The 27039-nt window shown below is 39.9% G+C and overlaps 1 protein-coding gene across 6 annotated transcripts in view; it reads left to right on the top strand.

Moving 5' to 3' along the window:
* Positions 1-27039, top strand: part of kiaa1109 (KIAA1109 ortholog) — a 447188-nt gene that overhangs the window by 179443 nt on the left and 240706 nt on the right. For all 6 annotated transcript variants that reach the window (XM_073042844.1, XM_073042847.1, XM_073042845.1 and 3 more), the window contains exons 24-26: positions 588-716; positions 9325-9444; positions 14269-14549. In XM_073042844.1, the coding sequence (XP_072898945.1) occupies positions 588-716; positions 9325-9444; positions 14269-14549 (530 nt within the window). The remainder of the gene's footprint in view (positions 1-587; positions 717-9324; positions 9445-14268; positions 14550-27039) is intronic.

Raw genomic sequence — 27039 nt, 5'->3', positions numbered from 1 at the left:
GTTAAATTTTTAAATGTAAACAAGTGATTTTTGAACACCAAATGGATGAAGGACTGATCACAGGTGTTTCTTATAGACACAAATGGATTTCTCATCATTTGGTCACAGGATACTTTGTATGTATTTGTTTCTTTCACCCACTAAATTATGGTGTAGAATTAGTCAAACTATTTTGTTATACCTAACTTCACATTATTTAAGTTTAAAATAGTAAATTAAAAGTGGTTAATTGTTTTATTATTGTCACATGTACCAGGGTACAGTGAATGTACCATCCATACAAATCATTCCATTACAACCTATATATTGTGCTAGTACAAGGGAAATCTTCTGCAGGGCCATAATGAGGTTGTTTGTGAAATCATGAGTCCATCTTGTACTGGGGACCTTTCAGTAGTTTTATAGCAGCAGGACAGAAGCTGCCCTCGAGTCTGGTGCACTTTTACATATGGGATGAGGGAGAAGAGAGTATGTTCAGGCTGGTTGAGGTCTGATTATATTGATTGCTGCTTCAAGACAATGTGAAGTGTAAACAAGTTTATATTTGTGAACATCTACAAAGTTTTTAATGTCTTTATCTCTTACAGTTAGCAACTTTACTGGAGTGGGGTCAAACATTCATCTTTCATGTGATGTGTCAAGAATACGAATTAGAGAGGCCTAAATGTATTGTCCTTTGTCAGCATGGAGTTGATCAGCGTTTCTGTGATTTAAAGGTAATGAATTTCAAATATTACTCATCTATGATGTGTATCCACTTGATGTGCAATGCTACATCGAGTGGATGCAGGCACCTTCTAGAACAAACTAATTATTTGCTTTCCTTGTTTTTTCTTGCTTCCTCCAAAACATTTTCTGAAGCACCCATCCGATTACTTTTCAAAATCCCTGATTGATACCCTTTTGGCCCTTGAATCATCTGCTGATTGAAATGGCTTCATTTTATTAATTCACTTTAAATTCATCATAATCTTGTACACCTCCACAGAATTTCCTTTTCATGTTCTTTGCTCTGACAATTTCAGTCTCTTTGTAACTGAAATCTCTCATCCCTCAAACCTTGGATCATTCAAGGAAGTCAGTTTTCCACCATTTTTGGGCCATTTTTAACATCTTTACCAAAGTGATGTGACCAGAATTTGATACGATAATCCAGCTATAGCTGAACTGGTGCAAAAACATTCTTAAAGGTTACTAAGATCTTATCGTCTGTACCAACTACTCATGACATCATTTTCTACTTTCAAGCACGTATACAGTAATGTTTCAGTATTCCTTGACAACCCTTTAGAGATGTAATGTTTGATTAATGTTATCTCTCCTTTTCCTTTTGCCAGCACTTCCAAATATTATGAGAGTCATACATTCAGAAATTTAAAAATCACATCCTGCTCACAAGTAGCTAAATAACTGAGGTAGATTGAAGAGTACTAACAGCAGAAAACAATGATTTATCACTGTTCTTTGTTTTCTGCCTTTTAAGCCATTTTCATGTTCACCCGTTAACTTCATAGTTTTCAATTTTGTTAACCCGCTTTATATACAGTGGCATGCAAAAGTTTGGGCACCCCTGGTCAAAATTTCTGTTACTGTGAGTAGTTAAGTGAGTAGAAGATGAACTGATATCCAAAAGTCATAAAGTTAAAGATGAAAAATTCTTTTCAACATTTTAAGCAAGGTTAGTGTATTATTTTTGTTTGGAACAATTTTAGAGTGGGAAGAAAAAGAAAAGGAGCACCACAAAAAAGTCCAAGAGATTTGAGCTCTCAGATAACTTTTACCAAGGTCTCAGACCTTAATTAGCATGTTGGAGCTGTGGTTTGTTCATAGTCATCGTTAGGAAAGGCTAGGTGATGCAAATTTCAAAGCTTGATAAATACCCTGACTCCTCAAACCTTGTCCCAACAATCAGCAGCCATGGGCTCCTCTAAGCAGCTGCCTAGCACTCTTGAAAATTAAAATAAATGATGCCCACAAAGCAGGAGAAGGATGTAAGAAGATAGCAAAGGTCAAATTGAGGTCTGGAAGACCAAGAAAATTTTCTGAGAGAACTGCTCGTAGGATTGCTAGAAAGGCAAATCAAAACCCCCATTTGACTGCAAAAGACCTTCAGGAAGATTTAGCAGACTCAGGAGTGGTGGTGCACTGTTCTACTGTGCAGCGACACCTGCACAAATATGACCTTCATGGAAGAGATATCAGAAGAAAACTTTTCCTGCGTCCTCACCACAAAATTCAACACCAGAAGTTAGCAAAGGAACATCTAAACAAACCTAAGGCATTTTGGAAACAAGTCCTGTGGACCGATGAAGTTAAAATAGAACTTTTTGGCCACAATGAGCAAAGTTATGTTTGGAGAAAAAAGGGTGCAGAATTTCATGAAAAGAACACCTCTCCAACTGTTAAGCAGGGGGGTTAATCGATCGTGCTTTGGGCTTGTGTTGCAGCCGGTGGCACGGGGAACATTTCACTGGTAGAGGGAAAAATGAATTAAATACCAGCAAATTCTGGAAGCAAACATCACACCGTCTGTAAAAAAAAAAGCTGAAGATGAAAAGAGGATGGCTTCTACAACAGGATAATTATCCTAAACACACCTCAAAATCCACAATGGACTACCTCAAGAGGCGCAAGCTGAAGGTTTTGCTGTGGCCCTCACAGTCATCCAAAAATTATCATCATCGAAAATCTGTGGATAGACTTCAAAAGAGCAGTGCATGCAAGACGGCCCAAGAATCTCATAGAACTTAGAAGCCTTTTGCAAGGAAGAATGGGCAAAAATCCCCCAGACAAGAATTGAAAGACTCTTAGCTGGCTACAGAAAGCGTTTACAAGCTGTGATACTTGCCAAGGGGGTGTTACTAAGTACTGACCATGCAGGGTACCCAAACTTTTGCTTCGGGTCCTTTTCCTTTGGGTCCTTTTCCTTTTTTGTTATTTTGAAACTGTAAAAGATGGAAATTTAAAAAGTAATCTTGCTTAAAATATTAAAGAAATGTGTCATCTTTAACTTTATGCCTTTTGGAAATCATGTCATATTTTACTCGCTTAGCTATTCACAGTAACAGAAATTTTGACTAGGGGTGTCCAAACTTTTGCATGCCACTGTAAGACTTTATCTACAATGCTAAGGGATTCGCAAACTCAATATCTACTGCATTCTCTTCATATTGTTAGTTTTTACCTCAAAATGTACATTACTCCATAATGTACTGGTTAGGCACAGGAGTACATTCAGCCAGAGACTCATTCCACCCAGATGCAACACTGAGCGTCATAGGAAGTCATTCCTGCCTGTGGCCATCAAACTTTACAACTCCTCCCTCAGAGTGTCAGACACCCTGAGCCAATAGGCTCGTCCTGGACTAATTTCCACTTGGCATTATTTACTTATTATTATTTAATTATTTATGGTTTTATATTGCTATATTTCCACACTATTCTTCGTTGGTGCGACTGTAACAAAACCCAATTTCCCTCGGGATCAATAAAGTATGTCTGTCTGTCTGTCTGAAAAAAATGATATGTTAGTCAAGCACTCTTTGCTTTTTTAGCAAGTTCCTGTTGGCTCTCCTTTATGAAATCATCCTTCTCCAAGTGTCTATTAATATTTTCCTTGGTTATTACTCCCACATCCAAGAGTAAGTTCACTGGCCTCTAGTTGCTTAACATGACCTTGTATCCTTTTTATCTTTTTTTAGTCCTCTGGCACTGTCAAGTGAAAATTGAGCGATTGTGGGGTAGCTTTTTACAATTTACATTTCTAATTCTTTAAAGAAATGTTGGATGCATTTCATCTGGGTCTAATGCTTTGTTTGCTTTAAGTTTAGCAAGCCTTTACAGATACTTCTTCCTCAGTTTCACTTTGATAATAAATTTCTTTGATCTTTGAAGCCGTTCATTATCTTTGCAACCTCTGCTTCTATTGACATCTTGGTAACAATCTTTTACTTCAGAATGATTGATACAGTGTACTCATTTTGTACTCTAGCTATGCATTTTCCCTCTTTGATTAGATCACCAGCATCCCTGAATGGCCGCAACTTTCCAACTTATTTTAGAGTCACTGGAGTTATACACCAAACATGGTACCATTTACCTTCTGCCTTCCTCTCACTATTTTCCCTATTTCTTCTGTAATCCAAGATGCTCGGGCTCGTATTCATTACTTGCATCTCCTGTAGGACCCTACTTGGTCTTTATCTGAATTTTCTATATAGCGTGAAACAGGCCTTTCTGATCCGCTGAGCTGCACTGCCCAGCAACCCAACTATTTAACCTTAACCTAATCATGGGGCAATTTACAGTGGTCAATTAACCTAGTAACCAGTACGTCTTTGGACTGAGTGAAGAAACCGGAGCACCTGGAGAAAATTCTCTTCTGCTTTTTCTTTAGTTAACTTTATTTCTTTTCAGTTTTGCTCCCAACATACTGTATTTTATCTGGTTCTCACTGGAGCTATACACCAGACATGATATCATTTGCCTTTTGCCTTCCTCTCATCATTTTCCCTATTTCTTCTGTAATCCAAGACGCTCTGGCTTGTATTCATTACTTGCATCTCCTGTAGGACTGTACTTGGTCTTTATCTGAATTTTCTGTTTTTGCAATATAATTTAACTGGGTCTCTTCCTATTTGATTAAAGTAGCCCTTCTCCATTTTGGGAGTTCTGCTTTCGATTTCTTTTGGCTATCACTGATCTGATGATTGCATGGCTCCTTAAGTATTCTTTCCTAACATGTGGTTCACATGGCCTGCCCTGTTTCTCAAAATGTTGATCTTAACAGAATTCTGAAAGTCCTATCTTTTTATGTTTAACATTAGTCTAATCAATATTGGGAGTGATTAAAATCACTAAGTGCCACTGTTGTAAATTCTTACATATTTTTCCAGTTGCCCTGCAGATTTGCTGCTTTGCCTCACCATTTGCTGACTAAAAGAATATTTGCTGCAATGTGAAATCTTCCCATGTGTCTCATCCCTAACCAAGTATTTTTTGTGCCTGATCTCTCAATGACATCTTTCTCCAGTCTGTAATATCTTCCTTAATTCATGCTGCTACTCTTCCTGTTCTTTTTCTCTTTCCCTATCTTTTCTGAACATCTTGTGTATTGGCATACTAAATTTAAGCCATGTTACGATTACTGGCATATTAGATTTAAAACATTTTGGTATTTCCACTGAATCATAATCCCAGGTAGTTGTTATACTTGCAGCTCTCTAATCTCCTTGATTACACTCTGTGGGTTTATACACATGCATTTAAACTTATTTTTCACCATTCTATTAGTTTTCTACTTCATTCTTTATTCCTTTTTAACATTTCTCATCTGCTGTTCCTTAATTCATTTTTTCATTACTATATTCTGGTGCCCTTCCCCTTGCAGATTTAAGTTAAGTCCTTCCATGCATACAATAACCACGTTGCTTTGATGTTGGTTGTCATTCTATTATGATACTATGTGTTTATCCACTTCATCTTTAAGTACTTTTTCCTACCCTAGAACTGGCCCCATTTGCAATGGGTGCAATGCTCAGTTGTTGAAAGACTAAGGTGGAGAGTCTGTAGTCAGTTTCTAATTTTGTGATCAATACTACTTCGAATTTGATAATGGTTCATGCTTCTCCTATCAGTAGAGATATAGTAGATCTTAAGTCCAGAAGTGTAGGTAATAAAGTAATAGCTTAAATACACTCTCGCATTTCAAGTTTCAATACAAAAATGCAAGAAGACTCTGGTTCATGATTGCTATTTACAAATTATTTCAATTTTATAGCTAGGAACATATAAAATAGAAACAGGACAACATGGTAAATCTCTCAAAGCTCTTGATATCTTAATGTCACTTTCCAGCCCAGTCCCTATTTACCTTTCTGTGGGGATCGTGTGTGTGTGTGTGTGTGTGTGTGTGTGTGTGTGTGTGTGTGTGTGTGTGTGTGTGTGTGTGTGTGTGTGTGTGTGTGTGTGTGTGTGTGTGTGTGTGTGTGTGTGTGTGTGTGTGTGTGTGTGTGTGTGTGTGTGTGTGTGTGTGTGTGTGTGTGTGTGTGTGTGATAATTACTTTTAGGTCATTGTTTCTTAATAGGTTGTAAATGAAGTCGGAAAATTCCTGATGCAATGCTCTGTTTTGACTCATGGTGACACTTTCAACATTTTTCTCTTGTGAAATTGATTAATTTTGTAATGGTAATACTTTTGCACACTTACAAGAAAAAGACAATGATCATGAATTTTTACTTTATCAAAGACAGATCATATATATTATAATGTGTGCTAAAATTTATTTTACATTTTGGAACAATGACTTTAAGGTGTAATTCAAAAATTGTTCCCTTTTCTTTCCAGGACAGTTATTCCAAATCAAATTATATTGGGTTCAGATTAAGTGGATTAAACTCTTAACTAAATTAAGCACAGTCAGTATTTGATTTGATTAGTTTTGTTAATATTTGATACCTTTTTTACCCTTGTGAGTTCTATCAGTTACAAAAAAGATTGAAATGTGATCTGACCTCAAATTACTTAATTTAATATTTCCCCTGTGTGTGTTATTTTTGTGCACTAGTTAGAGGAATATTGTTCTTCAAGGCTGAGGATGAAGTTTTAAAATGATCATTTGTAATTGAAATCTTCTTTAAAAGGCTGCTCATTATCTCCTACCAATTTAGTTTGCCTTCACTTTAAACTATTAATAATGTACTGTACCTATAAATGAAAAGGTTAATTGGCAATTATTAAAAGTCTGCTGGGTACATTGAACGAAAAGTTATAAATTGACCTGCGAGTTTACTTTCTCAAATGCTTCAACGGATGTGGACCAAAATTGAATAGATTAATCAGTTTGGTCTTGTTGTTCAGCGTTTTCTTGATAGTCTAAATCTCCAGAGCATTCAAAAATTTGATGTTTATTGCAAATGTTGTTTATTTTGATTCAAATTCTCCAGTTGACATAAATATGCAGAAAGATGCTAATGAAAGAACAATGTTATATCTGGACAAATTGTTTATAATTTAGAAGCATATTTATTTGTGGTTAATTCTTAGAATTTTACTACTGGTTCATGAGGAATGAAAAAATAATTATTCCTTTTCTTCTAAATGCTCTTGATATTTGTAGATATCAAGTACACGGATTCCAAAAGTTAAAAGCTTTGACTCATATTTTTGGTAAAATGTTGTGTAATTGTTTTTCCGGAGGATTACCTTTTGAATCAGATCGTCTTTAGACAGTGAAGAAAATCTGTTAGGAAGTTGATTGTTTTTTTTAAGTTCCTTAGGAATAGAAAACTCAGTGAACAGGAAAGCAAATTTACTAAGTCCTGTAATAATGCCAATGTTACATTTAATCACAATACTAATTATTATTTGTTTGAGTTGGATGTCAATGGCATTCGCCAAACCAGTTATCCTGGACAAATTCCAGCTGCCCTGGAGATATAACAGTTCCTTTGATGTGGTATTAATTAGGAAAATTCTGGTAACTTGTTTCAGCAGTGATGGCTTATGCTCAGATGATTGCATCCCTTGTTTTCTTCTTAGTTATGGAGATCACTGGGCTAAGAAATACTTTTGAAGTAATCAAATTGAGTTGATATCTTACATCCTGTGGTTGGCATTTGATGTGGCAGTGGTAAAAATAAATGTCAGGATTACACATATACTGATAACTGTCATTTAAATTGAGTGTAGCAATTGTGCACCACACGAGCACCCCTGCAACACCCCATTCCCACCCCATATTCCATTGAAGTGAAGTAGTTAATGAAGTTTGAGGATGTTGAATCAGACAGCAGGCTTTTCGAGACTGGGACTTGGCTTGTGGGTGTGGATGTGAGATTGGTACTTGAAAGCTGCTTGGAATATTGGAGGACTGACAGGAGTAGAAACTGAGACTATGGCATGGGAGCTTTGATAGGTTGAGGAGCTGAGAGGAGAGGGTTGATTGATATGTATCGTAGAAACTGATTTTAGACTTCATGAAAGGGAAACTAGAGATCCATGAGCCAGTTCTCATTGGAGGGTCAGTATCTTTAAATTCCTGTGTGTCACTATCTCAGAGGACCTGTCCTGGACCCATCATGTAATTGCAAAAAAAGCACGGCAGTGCCTCTACTTCCTCAGGAGTCTGTGCAGGTTCAGAATGTTATTGGCAAACTTCTGTAGATGTGTGATGGAAAGTGTGCCAACTGGCTGCATTTTGGCCTGTTATGGGAACACCAATGCCTTTGAGTGGAAAATACTACAAAAGGTAGTGGATTTGGCCAAGTGCTTCCCAGCCATTGAGCACATCTACATGAAACGTTGCTGTAAGAAAGCAGCATCCATCATCAAAGACCTTCACCACCCAGGCCATGCTCTTTTCTTGCTGCTACCCTCGGGTAGAAGGTATGGGTGCCTCAGGACTTGCACCATCAGGTTCAAGAACAGTTACTACCCCTCAACCATCAGGCTCCTAAACAAAACTCCTAAACTCCTGTACTCATTTAAGGACTTTGTTATGTTGTTAGCTCATGCTCATTATTTATTGCTATTTATTTATGCCTGCATTTGCACAGTTTGTTTACAGTTACTGTTCTATTGTTTTGCTAAGTATACCCGCAGAAAAAGAATCTCTGGGTTGTATATGGTTTTGTACTAGGATGAACCACAGTGTTATGATTAGTAAAATCAGTACTTAGAGAGGTGCAGCCAGTACATAGGTGAATGACAATTTGAAACCATGCTGTTGGGGAACAGAAATTATCTATGATTTTTGGCATTCTTCTGCTCCATCTATAAGCAAAGGAGCAGCATGAAAGCTGTTATGCTGTAAGTGCAGATAAGGTATGGGAGTTTACAGTTAGCATTTGTATATATTGATTTTATTTTGTCCAAAGCTAGGCAAGAAGCATACCGGCTCTCTCCTGTTGATCACAAAATGAGTAGTTGAGTGTGGATCATGCCAAACAGCAGGATGCTTGATCAGTCCCTCCACACTAATTGAATTTACACTTGTAATCCAATGTTATCTTTATGCAAGCACCATTTCTAGATTGGGATGTTAAATCCCAGAAGATATTTTCTGTATCTTGTATTGGCTCCACTGCAAACAGAGGTGATACTGAAAAAGAAATGTGATTTGAGAATTATGGTTGTAGTTACTATTGTTGTCAGATTTAGGGAAACATTGCTTCAGAGTGAAGATTCAAATGATTAAATGAGAGAATTTAGGATCTGTACTGACGAAATTATTTCTTAATTTGCTTTTTTTTGCTCAAATCTATATTTGCAATATTTATTGATGTTTCAGTATGTGTTTTCTGTTTTCTTTTCAATGTCATTAGCTCAAAAGCGTGCCTGGGCCATGTCAACAAGCTGACAGTTTGAAGTACACAATGACTCGCATAGCAATTGATGGAGCAGATCTTTTTATTGTTGAACATGGTTGTGCAGGCAATTTAAAGGTAATGATTTCTATTTAGTTTGCCTCCAAGCCAAAGTGAAATATGTTGGTAAGTGAGCTTTGAATAACTGGAACAAAATTAAAATAACAAGCATGACTTCTCTTTTGCAAAACATTTAGAGTGACAAACATAGTGGGTTTTTATAGGCTGATAGGAGCAATTTAAGGTAGTGATTAGAATTGTGTGTTGTGTAATATAATACTTAACTACAATTTCCCAATCAGGTTCTTTTATTGTAAAATTCAAAAGATTTCACATTTAACTTCATTTAACTATGAAGTGTTGTGCCTTATGGTGAATTTATGCAAAAGTTGAATTCCTTTTTTTGCTGCATATTACAAATCAAAGACTACTGATTCATCTAAAGAACAACCTTTTCAGTATATAAATGATGAAAAGGACATTATTGAATCCAGAGTTTCTAAATACATTCACAGTTGTACTGTAATGATGACTCATGATGTTCTTGGTTAATTTTTTTTAGTTATGATCATACATATGTGATCATCTTCCATGTTGTGTATATTTTTCAAATATACAACTTTTTTTGTAATATACATGGTTGTGTATAATGGAATGCTGATAAATGTAGAATCAACTAAATGTTAAATAGGTATAAATTAAGTTGTCTAGACTACAGGAAAAATATATAAAGCTGGCTACCAAAATTCCACCGAAAACGTAGTAATCTTTGAGTTGTGTGTTTCCCTTGTTCTCCCTCCTTTACCTGAGTTTTGTTAGCAATCCTTCAATTTCATGAGCTTCAACTTGAGTCACATCTCTTGACAGCTTTCCTCAAGTACTTTCTGGAAGTTATGTGAATAACAGCCATTGATATGCAGTCGTCGTTTATTTTTGTAATGTTATCAAAAATACAGTTAGATTTGATGTGTCAGAATTATTTTCTTATAAAGTGTTCAGCCATTAAGTAATGCACAGCAGTAATTTCCAAACAACAGGTGATGAGTTAACTGAAGTACACCGTAAAGAATTTGAGAGAAGATCAGTAGATGAGTTGGGATCACAGCAGCACTCTCCTCTGGCATCAGGGTTCTTGAGCTGGTCTGACAATCCTAACACTACTTCTCACTGTATTTCTTCTCTCTCAGTCTTCTACTAGTGTCATTATGTTTAATTTGTTTATTTTTGTATGTGTATAACTTGTATATAATTATGTTAGTCATTTTTGTAATGTACTGTGCTACTGCTGCAAAAAGCAAATTTTCATGACATTTATACCATATGCATGTACAGTTTACATGTGACAATAAATGAACATGAATACCTTATTCAAAACCATGAATAATAAGTCATCTTTTAAGATGCTTTAATTATTATTATTTTTCCATTTAAACTTTTATTTACACAGTTCTTGATGTGACTCCAGCCTTGAACTAATATTAATTTTGTCAGGATATCCAACAGATCTCCTCTTCCTTTTACAAACACTGAAGCAAAGTAATAGAACTAGTATTTAATTATTTTTATTTGGAATTTAATTGTAATCAGCTTATATTGCTGCTGTTAATACTCTTTTACCTGGTATATTTGTAGCATGTTTTAATGTAATGCATTTCCTTAAGAGCCTCTCTTCCCCTCTACCTCTCTCTGTGGCTTTTAGTACCGGTATCTATTTTGTCACTTGCAATCGTTCTTTGGTTTTCTTTCAGCAGTCAAATCTGTGATAGCTTTGTGTTTTCTTGTTTTATTGCTTTTCTATGTCACTTCTTCTGTCAATTTATGACTTCTTGTCAAATCAAGCTCTTGCTCTTCAAGGTTACAGATTGCTTGTACATCATATTACAGCCGTTTTCAGTCATTTCTTTTGTTAGCTTCCTTCAGTGTTCTCACCTCATTTTATAGTTGCCGGGTTTTCCTAATCTTTACAACTGTTTCTCCCTTTTAAAACTTACATTAAAGTCAATTATATTATGATTGTTATTAAGTAAATCTTCATGCACCATTAGTTTGTTAAATAAATCTGTTAATTAACTGTTCATTGGTTTTGCTTGTTTGTTGGTTCTTGGACATAGCATTGCAGGAAAATATACTGATGCTGTCGCATATGATGTAGTCTGCTTCTCCAACCCTGTTAAATCTATTTTGCCTCAGCTGAAAAATGATAATAAGTGCTTCCCTCTCGGTGGAAGCAATGTATAAAAATACTATTTAAAAAGTCTTTGTTAGTTAGACCAATCACGTTCTCCAATGTTCACTCATCAATCCTTCTGAAAATTTGGGACACTTGCCTAGAACAGCCAATACCTGACCTTACATGCAAGGATTTAATAAAAGGTTAGTTGACAGTTTAGACTTGATAATCTGTGACCAGTGTTATTTCCTTTCCTACACAAGAGTAAAAATTAGTTGTCACTACAATTATGTTAGTGCCATTTGTTAGTGTTTAATGTTCATTTACAGGTTGTATTTATGAAATAAAATGTTTAATATTGTATATTTTTGTATTACAGTTTTATATAATTTAGGGTCAGGATGAATTCAGAATTTACTCCCTTTAGAGTGTTCTATCTTTTGTGTTTATGTCTTTCTGACTTGATGTAGAAATTGTGCACTATTCGTGAATTAGAAATGTGGAACTGCAGGAGCATAGAGCTGTTTGGAGTGAGGAAAAGAAAGCAGATGGGAAAGAATTATGCTCTGAAGGAGAAAAATTGGAAGATAGGAGAGTAGAAGGAGCATGAGGAATGAAGAGAGATGAATAGGTGATTAAAATGGGAGAGGGTGGAAGGAAAAGGAAAGTTAAAGAGAAAAAAATGAGACTAAGATAAGTTAGTTTCCAAATAATATAGCATTGAACAGTAGAGATATCTACGGGTAAAATGATGATCAGTGCAGGAGTAACATTCTCAAGACCATGCTGAAGGCCTGGAGACATATCTTTCCCAATGGCTGTAGATTCTTTTGTCTGCCAAACCCAACTTTGTAAATCTAGTTAGAAAAGTAGGATATTGTATAAAGTTAAGCTGATGGCTTCAAGCTAATTTTCAGGTTGGACTTAAAAGCGTTCAGAGGATCATAGAAAGTTCTAATATTCCTGCAAATGAGATTTTGTGCTGTGATCTTGCAATTTCCATTAAAAGTGCCCAGATCATTTTTCTTTTTTTCCATGGTTACTACAGAGAACATATAATTACAAGAAAAAATTTGTGAACCCTTTGCAATTACCTGGTTTTCTGTATTAATTACTCATAAAATGTGGTCTGATCTTTACCCAAGTCATAATAATAGTTATAAACACAATCTGCCTAAACTAATAACACACAAACAATTGTACTTCTTGTCAATACGGAATGCACCATTTAAACAATCACTAGGTTCAAAAAAGTATGTGGACCTCTAGGGTAATGCCTTCTACAAAAGCTATTTGGAGTCAGGTGTTCCAATCAATGAGATGAGATTGGAGCTGTGGGATATAGAGGTGCCCTGCCCTATAAAAAGACATACAAAGTCCGGTTACTGACAGAGCCTGCTTTTCTCAAGAAAGATCTGTTTATCTGCACCATGCCTCAATCAAAACAACTTTCGGAGGACCTTAGAAGAAGAATTGTAGAGATGCATGAAACTGGAAAAGGCTACAAAAGCATTTCTGAAGACCTGAGTATTCATCAATCCACAGCAAGAGAAATTGAGTACTGTTGCTAATCTCCCTAGGAGTGGGTGTCCTGCAAAGGTGAAAACAAATCCAAGGGTATCGGCAAAAGATCTGTTAAAATCTAGAACTTGCTAAAGTCTCTGAAATGTGTCTACTAAGAAATATACTGAACAAGAATGGTGTTTATTGAAGGAAAGCATGGAGGAAACCACTGCTGCATGTCTGAAGTTTGCAAAAGACCACCTGGATGTTTCACAATGCTTCTGGGACAATGTTCTATGGATAGACGAGACAAAAGTTAAATGTTTTGGTCAAAATGCACATTGCTATGTTTGGAGGAAAAAGTGCACTGCACGCCAACACTAAACCCTCATCCTAACCGTGAGGAAGGAGCATCGTGGTTTGGGGCTGTTTTGATGCCTCAGGGCCTGGACAGCTTGCAATCATTGAATGAACAATGAATTCAAAATTGTAGCAAGACTTTTTGCAGAAGGATGTCAGGGTAGCAGTTCATCACCTGAAGCTTGATAGATGTTGGATGATGCAACAAGACAATGATCTGAAACACAAGAGTAAATCAACAGCAGATGGTTTAAAAAGAAGAAAATTTGGCCAAATCAGAGTCCAGACTGTAACCCAATTAAGATGCTGTGGCATGACCTGATGTGGGTTGTTCAGGCAAGGTCTCCCAGGAATATTGATGAGCTGAAGCAGTTTTGTCTGAAGGAATGGTCTAAAATTCCTCCTTGCCATTGTTCAAGTCTAATCAGCAGCTACAGGAAACATTTGGTGAAGGTTATTACTGCTAAAAGAAGTTCTACCAATTATTAAATACAAGGGTTCACGTACTTTTTCCTGCATGGACTATGAATGATAAAGCAATATGTTCAATACAGACATAAAAAGTACAAATGTTTGTGTGTTGTTAGTTTAGGCAGATTGTATTTGTATATTATTGTGACTTGGATGAAGATCAGACCACAATTTATAAGTAATTAATGCAGAAAACCAGGTAGTTGTAAAGAGTTTGCAAACTTTTTCTTGCAACTGTACATGATAAAATGCTAGCTTTTTAAACATCTATAAACAATACTTGTTTATATGTGACCCACATATAGAAAAGTAAGGGCTTTTTCATTCTAATTTAATCATAGTACTACATAAAGTGGTACTTGCCCAGATGCTATTAATTTCCAACTCTTGTATTCTAGATAGGTGCAATTCGCATTGCTACTTGTAATCTTCATAACCAAGCAGTTGGAGAAGGTGTAAGTGCTGTCATGCAGGATGTTCAGTTGAAGCAATACATTGAACAATTGGAAAACAGTAGGCTTGGAGTTCAATCTGCAGTACTTCGTCGATCATATTGGCTGGAAGCTGGTTCAGTAAATTTTGGATTAATCACTGCTGATGTAGCTTTGGCTGCGGATCATCCTGCAAAGCATGAAGTGCAGAGGCAATTCTTGGAAACACATGATAACAGAACTAAAAGGTACTATACAATTATATTTGTGTGTAGAAGATGTGATTTTAAGCTCCCAGTTTGAAAAGATGACCACAAATTTATGTCTAAATCAAATGCCCATTGTTCCAGTTTTTCTAACTGATATTTCAACTTTAGGAATTAGTGATGTCACTTGACATAATATCTTGCAATGAGCAGTGACAGAATAATTACTTTAATTGTTTTATATATAATTAGTGACACAGCACTGTAACAGGCCCTTTCGGTCCATTGACTTTGTGTTGGCTAATCTCACCCATGTGACCAGTTAATCTACTAACCCTTAAGGTTTTGCAATTTTGGGGGAGACCGGAGCATCCAGAGGAGACCCATGAGGTCATGGGGAGAACATACATACTCCTTACGAACAGTGGCAGGGAGTGAACCTGGATTATTGGCACTGTAATAGTGTGGTGCTAACCACTACATTACCATGTTGCCCCATTAGGAAGAATGCATTTTTAAAAATCCATTGGAAGGCGGTTTCAGGAAATCATGTTAGAATAGATAAGATCTGTGGCTTATGATACTACTCTTTCTGTAAGTATTTTAATCTAATTTATAATTGGTAAAATGTGTATATCGACTTCTAGAGTCTTAATATTCCTTTAATGTGGGAAAACAAAATAATTCTCTTTGTCCTCGTGAGAAAAGTAATTACATGTTAAGCAAAATGTCATTTTCTTTCTATGAGTTTATATTTGAGGGGATATCCTATCCTATTTCCAAAAATGACTTTAAAAAGCATTGAACGTGGCGAGAAACTAGTATATAAGTGACTGATGTCAAGTTTGAGCTAAACTATCCAAACCCTTGTTAGGAATGTTGCATTGACTGTGTGGAAGTGGGAGGTTCAAGGAATAAACCCAGTTTAGAGTAAAAGATTGCAGTTTAACTTGGATTAATTACCATCTGAAATGCTATATACGTAGTTATGTTGCATTAGCATGATTTAGTCACCAAGTGAATAATATGCATTCTGACTTGAGTACAGTATTGAAAGTGAAGTTTATTTGATAATCTTGTCAAAAAATTTCATTGTGTTAGCAGCAGATTAACAATTTAAGATAATATTGTAGGATAATGGAGACTACTGAAAGACAGAAAAGCACAATTTTGTGTGTACCTAGAAAGCTGTTGAAGTATGGGATTGTGGCGACCCACTTTCTGCGCAGGAGAACCGGCTCACAAATAGCCAGCGTGCGGGGAGAGACTTTGGTAATGCACCTCTGACGTTATTTCCGCCCGGAGAGGGCGGTCGCTAGGGATTAAATGGCAGCGCCGTGAAGTTTGAATAAACTAGTCTCCAAACGACTTACCGACTGTGTGTTGTTACTTCAGTGCTGTGTGTAGCACATCGCTACATTGGGGACCCCGACGGTCCAAACGGGATTTGGACCAAAGATGACCGACTCTTCATCTGTTCATGCAGTTTCGCTAAAACTGCTGATTTTCTGGACGCTGCGACCACGCATGTGGTTTAACTAAGCGGAAGCCCAGTTCCAGATTCGGCAGATATCCTCTGATTCCACGCGTTACTACCACGTGGTGAGTGCCCTTGACCAGGAGACGGCCGCCCAGGTTGAGGATTTCATACAGTCACCCCCGGAAGAAGGCAAATATGAAGCATTCAAAGCGCTGCTCATTGGGACCTTTGGCCTCTCACGGCGTGAGCGGGGTGCCCGGCTGCTTCACCTGGACGGTTTGGGAGACAGGCTGCCGTCAGCATTGATGAACGGGATGCTGGCCCTGGCTGACGGACACAAGCCCTGCCTCATGTTCAAGCAAGCATTCCTAGAGCAACTGCCCGAGGACATACATCTGCTGCTGGCCGATGCAGATTTCAGCGACTCCTGGAAGGTGGCGGCCCGGGCAGATGTGCTGTGGAACGCCAAAAGGGAGGGCATGGCGTCCGTCGGTCAGATTACCAGGCCACGCGCCCAACAGCAGACCAGACCAGGCCCGGAATGGGGGGCGCACACAACACAGAGGCAGGAGTGAGGAGGCCAGTGAACAGTGGTGTTTCTACCACCAGCGGTGGGGCACAAAAGCCCGCTGTTGTCGCCCGCTCTGCAAGGGCCAGGGCTAGGGCCAGCTGCCGCTAATGACTATGGCGGCTGGCCACCAGGACAGCCTCTTGTACTTCTGGGACAAACAGTCAGGATGCCACTTCTTGGTCGACACCGGAGCAGAAATCAGCGTCTTGCCCCCGACGGGGTATGACACCCGCAACAGGAAGCCAGGACCCACCCTGAGGGCCGCAAACGGCAGCACAATACGGACCTACGGCACCTGCACAGGGCAGCTGCAGTTTGGCGCCAGCCGGTTCACGTGGGACATCACACTGGCTGCGATGGCCCAACCACTCCTGGGGGCGGACTTCTTGCAAGCTCACAGCCTGCTGATTGACTTGCAAGGGAAAAGACTAGTACATGCCGAGACTTTCCAGACGTTCTCCCTGGGTGAAGCCAAGTTGCCGGCCCCACACCTGGACTCCATCACGCTGTCGGACAACGAATTCACCAGAATCCTGGTGGACTTTCCGTCAATTCTGGCACCACAGTTCACGGCAGCCATGCCCAGACACGGGGTACATCCTGACCCAGGGACCACCTCTCCACGCCCGCGCACGAAGGCTCCCCCCCGGAAAAGCTCCACCTGGCGAAGGAGGAGTTCAAGAGGATGGAGGAATTGGGGATCGTACGGAGGTCCGACAGCCCATGGGCCTCCCCCCGCATGTGGTGCCCAAAGCAGCTGGGGGTTGGAGACCATACGGCGACTACTGTAGACTGAACGAGGCTACAACTCCAGACCGCTACCCTGTGCCGCACATACAGGACTTTGCAGCAAACTTGCACAGGGTAAGAATCTTTTCCAAAGTAGACCTCGTCCAGGGATACCATCAAATCCCAGTGCACCCTGAAGACATCCCCAAAACGGCACTCATCACCCCGTTCGGCCTGTTCAAGTTCCTCCGAATGCCGTTCGGCCTGAAGAATGCTGCACAGACATTCCAGCGGCTAATGGATGTGGTGGGACGCGAGCTGGACTTTGCATTCATCTATTTGGACGCCATCCTTATAGCCAGCAGTAGTTGCCAGGAGCATCTGTCCCACCTCCGCCAGCTCTACTCCCGCCTGAGTGATTTCGGCCTCACGATCAACCCGGCCAAATGCTAGTTCGGTCTCGATACCATCGACTTCCTGGGCCACAGGATTATCAAAGACGGGGCAACACCTCTGTCCACCAAGGTAGACGAGATCCGCCACTTTGCCTGGCCCAACACGGTCAAAGGCCTGAAGGAGTTCGTTGGTATGGTGAACTTCTACCACCGTTCCCTCCCCTCAGCAGCCCGTATCATGCGCCCTTTGTACACCCTGATGTCGGGTAAAGGCAAGGACATTACTTGGGACGAGGAGGCCGCGGCTGCTTTCGTTAAAGCCAAGGAAGCCTTGGCAGATGCCGCGATGCTAGTGCACCCCAGAACGGATGTTCCGACCGCCCTCACGGTGGACGCATCCGACACATCAGTCGGTGGGGTACTGGAGCAGCTCATCCAGGGGCGCTGGCAACCCCTGACGTTCTTCAGCAAGCACCTACAACCACCTGAACTCAAGTACAGTGCTTTCAACCGGGAGCTGTTGACGCTGAATCTGGCAATCCGGCATTTCAGGTACTTCTTAGACGGAAAAAACAAACCGTTGACCTTCGCGTTCACGAAGGTGTCCGATCCCTGGTCGGCTCGCCAGCAGCGACATCTGTCCTACATCTCCGAGTACACGACGGACATCCAGCATGTCTTGGGAAAGGACAATGTCGTGGCGGACGCACTCTCCAGACCAGCTGTCCGGGCTCTGTCCCTGGGGGTGGACTATGCAGCACTGGCGGAGGCGCAGCAGGCAGACGACGAGATGCCCAGCTACAGGACCGCAGTGTCGGGTTTGCAGCTGCATGACTTTCTCATAGACCCAGGTGAGAGGACCCTCCTGTGCGACATGGCAACCGGCCAACCTCACCCCATCGTCCCGGCAGCGTGGAGGCGGCGAGTTTTCGACTCTATACACGGTTTGGCGCACCCATCTATCAGGACAACCGTCCGGCTGGTCTCCAGCAAGTTTGCGTGGCACGGACTTCGCAAGCAGGTCAGTGAATGGGCCAGAATGTGCGCACAGTGCCAAACAGCCAAGGTGCAGCGGCACACTAAAGCCCCGCCGCAGCAGTTCGAACCCACCCTCCAGAGGTTCGACCACATTCATGTGGATATCGTGGGCCCCCTACCAGTATCCCGAGGAGCGCGGTACCTCCTAACTATGGTAGACTGGTTCACGAGGTGGCCAGAGGCGGTCCCGCTCATCGACACATCTCCTGATTCCTGCGCCCGAGCACTGATCGCAACCTGGGTAGCACGCTTCGGGGTACCGGCCCACATTACCTCCGTCAGAGGTGCCCAGTTCACCTCCAGCCTGTGGTCGGCTGTGGCCAGCCTGTTGGGAATGCAGTTACACGACACTACTGCCTACCACCCACAGTCGAACGGACTAGTGGAGCGTTTCCACTGTCACTTGAAGTCGACTCTCATGGCCTGCCTGCGAGGAGCTAACTGGGTGGACAAGCTTCCCTGGGTCCTGCTTGGAATTCGCACAGCGCCCAAAGAGGATCTGCACGCCTCGTCGGCCGAGTTGGTGTATGGCGCACCCCTGGCCGTCCCAGGAGAGTTCATATCACCCTCAAGGGGGCAAGAGGAAGAACCCGTAGCAGTCCTGGACAGACTATGCGAAAGGCTCGGCAACCTGGCCCCCGTACCGACTTCACAGCACGGACAACCCCCACCCATGTACCCAAAGACCTGCAGAACTGTAAGTTTGTGTTTGTACGAAGGAGTGGACACCGGGCACCGCTACAGCAGCCGTACGAGGGGCCGTTCAAGGTGATCAACAACAACGGGTCCACGTACGTTTTGGACATTGGGGGGAAAGAGGAGGTTTTCACGGTGGACCGACTCAAATCAGCCCATGTGGACTTGGCGCAGCCAGTCGTGGTTCAGGCACCGCGGCGCAGAGGCAGACCTCCCAAACAGAGGCTGATCCAGACTATGGACATTGGGGGGTGTATCGCCGGTTCTGGGGGGAGGGGATGTGGGTTATGTGGCGACCCACTTTCTGCGCAGGCGAACCGGCTCACAAATAGCCAGCGCGCGGGGAGAGACTTTGGTAATGCACCTCTGACGTCATTTCTGCCCGGAGAGGACGGGCGCTAGGGATTAAATGCCAGTGTCGCGAAGTTTGAATAAACTAGTCTCGAAATGACTTACCGACTGCGTGTCGTTATTTCAGCGCTGTGTGTAGCACATCGCTACAGGATCATAAAAGAAATGTGCCATGCTGTGTGATAATTGTGACTGTGAAATAAATTGGAATAAATGTTTGCTGTGTTACCTAGTTACATTCCTGTAAATCTATCTGCCAGTATATTTATGAGCCTGTAAGTCAGATTGGTGTCAATTTTTTTTTATTGATTTTTAAATGCATTTTCTACAACACTACAAAAAAAAACCCCAAGAACGAAATAGGAAATTAATACAGTACAAGATAAACATACATTGGTAATATAATATGGAGTATAATAATTGAAAAAGCACCCAAATGAAGTCGTGTAAAGTTAGTATCCACCCCCACCCCGCAAGAAAAAAAAACTCCAGACCAACCAGAGCAAAATGTAGGAAATATAAATCAGAACATTCAAACCCCCAAAACTGTAAGTACAATTAAAAACAGAAGATAATAATGCCTACTACCAAAAAAAAGCTGAAAGCAAGGGACTGAAAAAGAAACTTAGTCAAAAGGAAAGTTATGAAAATACTCAATAAAAGGTCCCCAGACCTTATGAAACTTTATGTCCGAATTAAGAATTGAGTAATGAATTTTTTCAAGATCTAAACAGGACATAATATCGTTAAGCCATTGAGCGTGCGTGGGTGGGGCAACATCTCTCCATCTAAGAAGAATTAGACGTCTAGCCAGGAGAGAAGCAAAAGATAATATTCGACGTTTAGTCAAACTCAAACGTATATCTGTCTCAGCCAAGAAACCAAAAAGAGCAATTAAAGGGTTAGGTTCTAAGTGGCAATTCAGAATACAGGATAAAGTTAAGAAAAGATCCCTCCAAAATTTCTCTAGACTAGGACAGGTCCAGTACATATGAATGAGAGAAGCCTCGTCACTTTTGCATTTATCACAAAGAGGACTAATATTAGGATAAAATCGAGATAATTTAGATTTGGACATATGAGCCCTATGAACAATCTTAAACTGTAAAAGACAGTGGCGAGCACAAAGAGAAGTTGAGTTAACCGACTTGAGAATCGAGTCCCAAACCTCATCAGATAAAGGGATATTTAAGTCATGCTCCCAAGCCATTCTGATTTTATCCAAAGGGGCGCGCTGTAAGGATACTAATTTATCACGAATAAAAGATATTAAACCTTCACACAATGGATTAATAGAAAGAAACAAGTCCATAGCATTTTTCTCGGGCATCTCAGGGAAGTTGGGTAATAAAGGATTAATGAAGTGTCTAATTTGGAGATATCTAAAGAAATGGGCATTAGGTAGATTAAACTTAGCAGAGAACTGTTGAAAAGATGCGAAGCGATTATCAGTGAAAAGATCTTCAAAATACCTAATGCCCTTTCTATACCAATCATAAAATGTTGAATCATGCATAGAAGATAGAAAAAGATGATTATGTAAAATAGGACTAGAAAGGGAAAAACCATAGAAACCATAAAATTTCCTAAACTGGGCCCATATTCGCAGAGTGTGTCTAACAAGAGGATTAACAATTAGTCTAGGCAAACTACTAGGGAGTGCAGATCCAAGAAGTGCAGAGATAGATAGATCCTTAGTGGAATTCAGCTCCATTGCTACCCGTTTAGGGCGATCAGACTGGCTATGGAAAAAGGACCAGAAGATAAGACAACGAATGTTAGCTGCCCAGTAGTATAGACAGAAATTATGTAAGGCCATGCCGCCCTCTTTTTTAGATTTTTGAAGGTAAGTTTTGTTAATTTTGGAACGCTTACCCTTCCACAGATAGGACAAAATAATAGAGTCTAAGGAATCAAAAAAGGTTTTAGAAATAAAAATTGGAATAGATTGAAATAAGCATAAAAATTTAGGGAGAACATACATTTTAATAACGTTAACATGACCTATCAAGGACATAGATAAAGGTGACCATTGTGACAAACTCTGTTTTGTAGAGTACAAAAGATTGGCAAAATTTTCACGAAAAAGATCCTTAAAATTCCTTGTAACTGTAATACCAAGATAGGTAAATTGATTATCAACTACTTTAAAGGGGAGGTCACGAGATACTAATACTTGTGCTTCTTTATTAATTGGAAAAAGTTCACTCTTATGTAAATTAAGTTTATAGCCAGAGAACTGGCTAAATTGATCAAGAAGTGAAAACATTGGAGGTAAGGATGTGGACGGATTTGAAAGAAAAAGTAATAGATCATCAGCATAAAGAGAAACTTTAAGCTCAACACCCCCCCTTCCAGATCCCCGTCAATTCAGGACAACTTCGAAATGCAATCGCCAGAGGCTCTACAGCCAAATCTAAAAGAAAGGGACTTAAGGGGCATCCTTGATGGGTGCCACGTTTAAGGTTAAATAACTGGGATTGCTGAGAATTAGTCAAAACAGAGGTGGTAGGACATAGATATAGTAATTTGATCCAAGAGATAAAACTTTGACCGAGGTCAAATTTTTCTAAAACCGCAAAGAGGTAATTCCACTCTATACGATCAAACGCTTTCTCCGCATCGAGAGAGATAACGCATTCAGGAGTCCCAGTTGAAGGTGTTTATAAAATATTAAATAAATGCCGTATGTTAAAAAAGGGAAGATGATTTTTAATAAAACCAGTTTGATCATCAGAAATAATAGAGGGGATTAAAATATAGTCCTCCATGGATACAAGGAATATGTTACAGCATTACTCTCAAGTCATAGACTACATTAGTTTCTGAAGAAAATAGGTTACAAATCAACAAACAGAAAAGGCAGTTCTTAAAAATATGATGTATTTGGCTAAATATTTGAATGTTAGAATCTGAATATAAACACATTGTTCATTCTGACTTACAGGCTCATAAATATACTGGCAGATAGATTTACAGGATTGTAACTAGGTAACACAGCAAACATTTATTCCAATTTATTTCACAGTCACAATTATTATTAAACACATGATCAGAGATCAGTATACTCTGATAGTCACAAGAATGAACAAATGAAATAAGTTGATTATCAATTAAGAAATAGTCAATTCTAGTAAAGGTATGATGAACATGTGAAAAAAGGAATAATCTCTCTCAGTAGGATGAAGGAAACGCCATATGAAAAGAGAGAATAGCTAAAGCAGATTTAGTAGGTAATCTAGTAACGGGACGATCGATCCAAAGTTGGGTCTAACCAGCAGTTAAAGTCACCACCCAATATAAGAGAATATAGGTTCAGATCTGGTAATGAGGAAAAAAAACGTTCAAAAAAATTAACATCGTCAGAATTGGGAGCATACAGGTTAGCTAGTACTACCTTAGTATTATATAATTTGCCAGAAACAATAATAAAATGGCCATTTGTGTCAGATATCTTACTATGGAGTTCAAAAGGAACATTTGAGTTGATAAGAATGGAAACCCCCCTAGCTTTGGCTGGGAAGGATGAATGAAAATGTTGAACCACCCACTTTGACATAAGCCGAGAATTATCGAAACTACGAATATTAGTTTCTTGGAGGAAAGCAATGTCAGCTTTAAGTTGCTTAATATGGGAGAAGACCTTTCTTCTTTTAACAGGATGATTCAATCCCTTTACATTCCAGCTCACAAATTTCAATGGACTAACCATTATCAATTGTTAAGACGTAAAAGGCAGTAGGCATATATAAGATCAAGCATTGCATTAACAGTTTGGAAGCAAAAATATAAACATAAATCAATAAAATCAGGACATAGACATGTCCTGGATAACAAGGAAAAACAAAAAAAAAAATAGATAATGTTGGTACTGGAGAATCCACCCCACCCTCACAACCCAAAACTAGATGGCTACCCAAAAAAGCAGCGAGCTCTACAGAAAATAGGACACCCCAAAAACCAACCTCCAGTTCCGTAACATTAACATAAGCTCTGTGTGAATAATATAGCAGATACTAACTAATTTATGCACTACAAATCAAAATTACAAATAGGAGCAACTTCATCAGAAAGAATATAAAACTTAATACAAAATAGTAATCAAGAACTAATCTACCCGCGAGAAACTATGAAAAATTGAAAAAAAAGGGGGAAATTCTATATTTAAAGAGAGTACATATCAGTTGTTTTATAAAAAAGGCAGGTCTTATACAGTAAATTGACAGGGAGACCTTCAATAAAAAACTCTAAGCCTCCCAAATAAATTAAGACCATTTGTAGTTCTCTATAGTTAAAGTTATTCAAAAGTAAACTAAATTACACAAATGAAATCTAAGTCCACAGGAAAACATTAATTTAAATAATCTATTTAAGAAAATCACACCAAGTCCAAGGAGAGACCAACTAAAACCCTTAGGTTCTCAGTCGTTAAGGACTAAATTATTCAAATAGTGTCTGAGTTCGCAAAAAAGACTTTAATTCAAGAAATACTCATCAGCCATTTTAGAAAGTCAAACAGGGTCCAAAGAAGTCAAGATGGCTGGAAGATTTCCAACAAACATCTCAGCCTGTCTAACTGACTTAAACCACCTATATTCTCCAGTAGTAAGCGTAATTCGAAGATCGGCAGGATTGCGAAGGGAAGGTTTGAATCCACGATTAAAGAGCTCTTTCATAATGCCTTTGAACTCGGCATGCATCTTCAGAACCTGGAGAGCATAGCCTTCCACGATACGAATGGTATTATTTCGGAAAGTCAGCGTGCCTCTTCGGTGTGCCTCCATAATCAAACGATTTTTCACCTGATAACGATGGAAACACAGGATAACTGGTCGTGCTCTAGAACCCAAAACAGCTCGAGGGACATAAATTTTGTGAGCTCTTTCTAGCTCAGGTGGAGTCGGGAGAAATTATTTCCCAAAAATCTCACAGAGAAAAGAAGAGAAAAATTCCAACAGGGGAACCCGTTTCAGTGGCGTCTGGCAAACCGAGAATTCGCAGATTGCAGTGCCTGCTCTGATTTTCGAGATCCGCCATTTTGAAAATAAGTTTGCTGTTTTGCTCCGTTAAGTTGGAACAGAGAGTTTCCAAATGCTGAACACGGTGTTTTAAATCTTCAGAGGTTAGGTTGATGCGAGATAAATGTTCGGCTTGATCATCCACTCTGGCGTTAATCTGATCCAATTTTGACTCCAGCTGACTGATAGAGGCTCTAAATTCAGTCTTGATATCAGTTAAAATGTCTTGTCGATTCTGTTCCAGGATAGAGAGAATCTCGGCAGGCAAAGACGTAGGAGTTTCTTTTTTCCCGGATTTAGAATTTTTTGTAGACATTGTAAGATAGACGTATTCGCAGGCAGATAAGAAAAAACAAATAGAATAACGAACTAAGGTTTAAAAAGGGAGACACATCATGCAAAGGTAAGAAATGTAACGGAGCAAAAGTTTGAAGCGACCAAACAATTGCCATCTTACCGGAAGTCCAGATTGGTGCCAATTTAACCTGTTTATCACAATTCTGGTGCCTATCTGGTTATCTGACCACTGATGCCAGGAAGACGATCTCTGAAGAGTATTAATAATTGCCGGGATTACCTGTCTTGTAAAGACACTGTCCAGAAGAAGGCAATGGCAAACCATTTCTGTAGAAAACTTTGCCCGGAACAGTCATAGACATAAGATCATGATTGCCCACATAATATGGCATGGTACATAATGATGATAATCATAGTTAAGGCACTGTTATTCACTGTGTTCGTGTATTCCCAAAATAAAATTCTGTGAAGATGGCATTGGCGAGACACAGTGATGCTTTGCAGACGGCAAACAAAGCTACTAACAATTCTACTAAATATATTTTTTTGGGAGTATGATCACTGCAACCTGCGTCCTATAATTTCCCATTGGGAGGTGTGTTTTTAAGCCACCTGTGTAACCATGCATTTTTGTGGTATCCTGGAGTATTCAGCGAACTAGATTCTTCTGAATGCAGGTATGGCCGTGGCGACCATCACTGGAGAGGACTTGGGGTCAGACTAAAGCGGTGGGACCTGGGCCAGAGAGTGGATAATGAACTGATGTTTGGCTGATTTAAGCACTGAGCCAGATTAAAAAGTTTAAGGCATCAAGGCCAAGAGTATGGATGAACTGGTGTTCAGCTTACTACTGCAGGAAGCTTTGCTTTACTCAACTCAGCGCTGAACTGACTCTGCAGCAGTAATCGACACTTCCCTCAGCACTGAGCCTGGCTCTGTGGCTTGCAGCTATCAGGCTCCAGGATCGGCTGCAGCATAGAACTGGCTTAACTGCGGACTTACTTTTGGAGACTCTGTGAATCAGGTTCTGTGGATTGTTTGCTTTTTTATTGTTATTTTCTTTTTCACACATTGGATGCATGACTATCTTTGCGGCGTGGCATTTCTTGTGATCCCTGCCTAAACTAATAACACACAAACAATTGGTCTTCTCATCAATACCGAGTACACTATTTAAACAATCACTGTCTAGGTTCAAAATATTAGGTGATCCTCCAGCGTAATGCCTTCTACAAAAGTTATTTGGAGTCAGGTGTTCCTATCAATGAGATGAGATTAGAGGTGTGGCTTGTGGAGATGCCCTGCTCTATCGTGCCTTGATCAGAACAACTTTCAGAGGACCTTAGAAGAAGAATTGTAGAGATGGATGAAGCTGGAAACGGCTACAAAAACATTTCTGAAGTCCTAAGTAAGATAAATTGTCTACAAATGAAGGAAATTCAGTGCTGTTGCTACTCTCTCTAAGAATGGGCATCCTGCAAAGATCGCACCAGCAGCAGAATGTGCTTTGCTGAAGGAGGTGAAGAAGAACCCAAGGGTAACAGCAAAATACCTGCAGGAATCACTAGAACTTGCTAAAGTCTCTGTTCATGTGTCCACGATAACAAAAACATTGAACAAGAATGGTGCTCGTGGAAGAACACCATGGGGGAAACCAGTGCTCTCGAAAAGAAACATTGCTGCATGTCCCAAGTTTGCAAACAAGCACCTGGATATTCCACAACACTTCTGGGACAGTGTTTGGTGGACAGATGAGATAAAAGTTGAAGTTTTGGCAGAAATTCACACTGCTATGTTTGGATGAAAAGAGGCACTGCACACTAACCCCACAACCTCATCCCAGCTGCGAAGTCTGGTGGAAGGAGCATTGTGGTTTTGGCCGGCTTTGCTGCCTCAGGGCCTGGACAGCCTGCAGTCATTGAGGGAACAATGAAATCAAAATTGTATCAAGACATTT

This window comes from Hemitrygon akajei, chromosome 4 (genome assembly GCF_048418815.1).
Source record: "Hemitrygon akajei chromosome 4, sHemAka1.3, whole genome shotgun sequence".
Lineage (NCBI taxonomy): Eukaryota > Metazoa > Chordata > Chondrichthyes > Myliobatiformes > Dasyatidae > Hemitrygon > Hemitrygon akajei.
The sequence above is the reverse complement of the archived record's forward strand: the minus strand, read 5'-3'. Positions and strand labels throughout refer to the sequence as shown.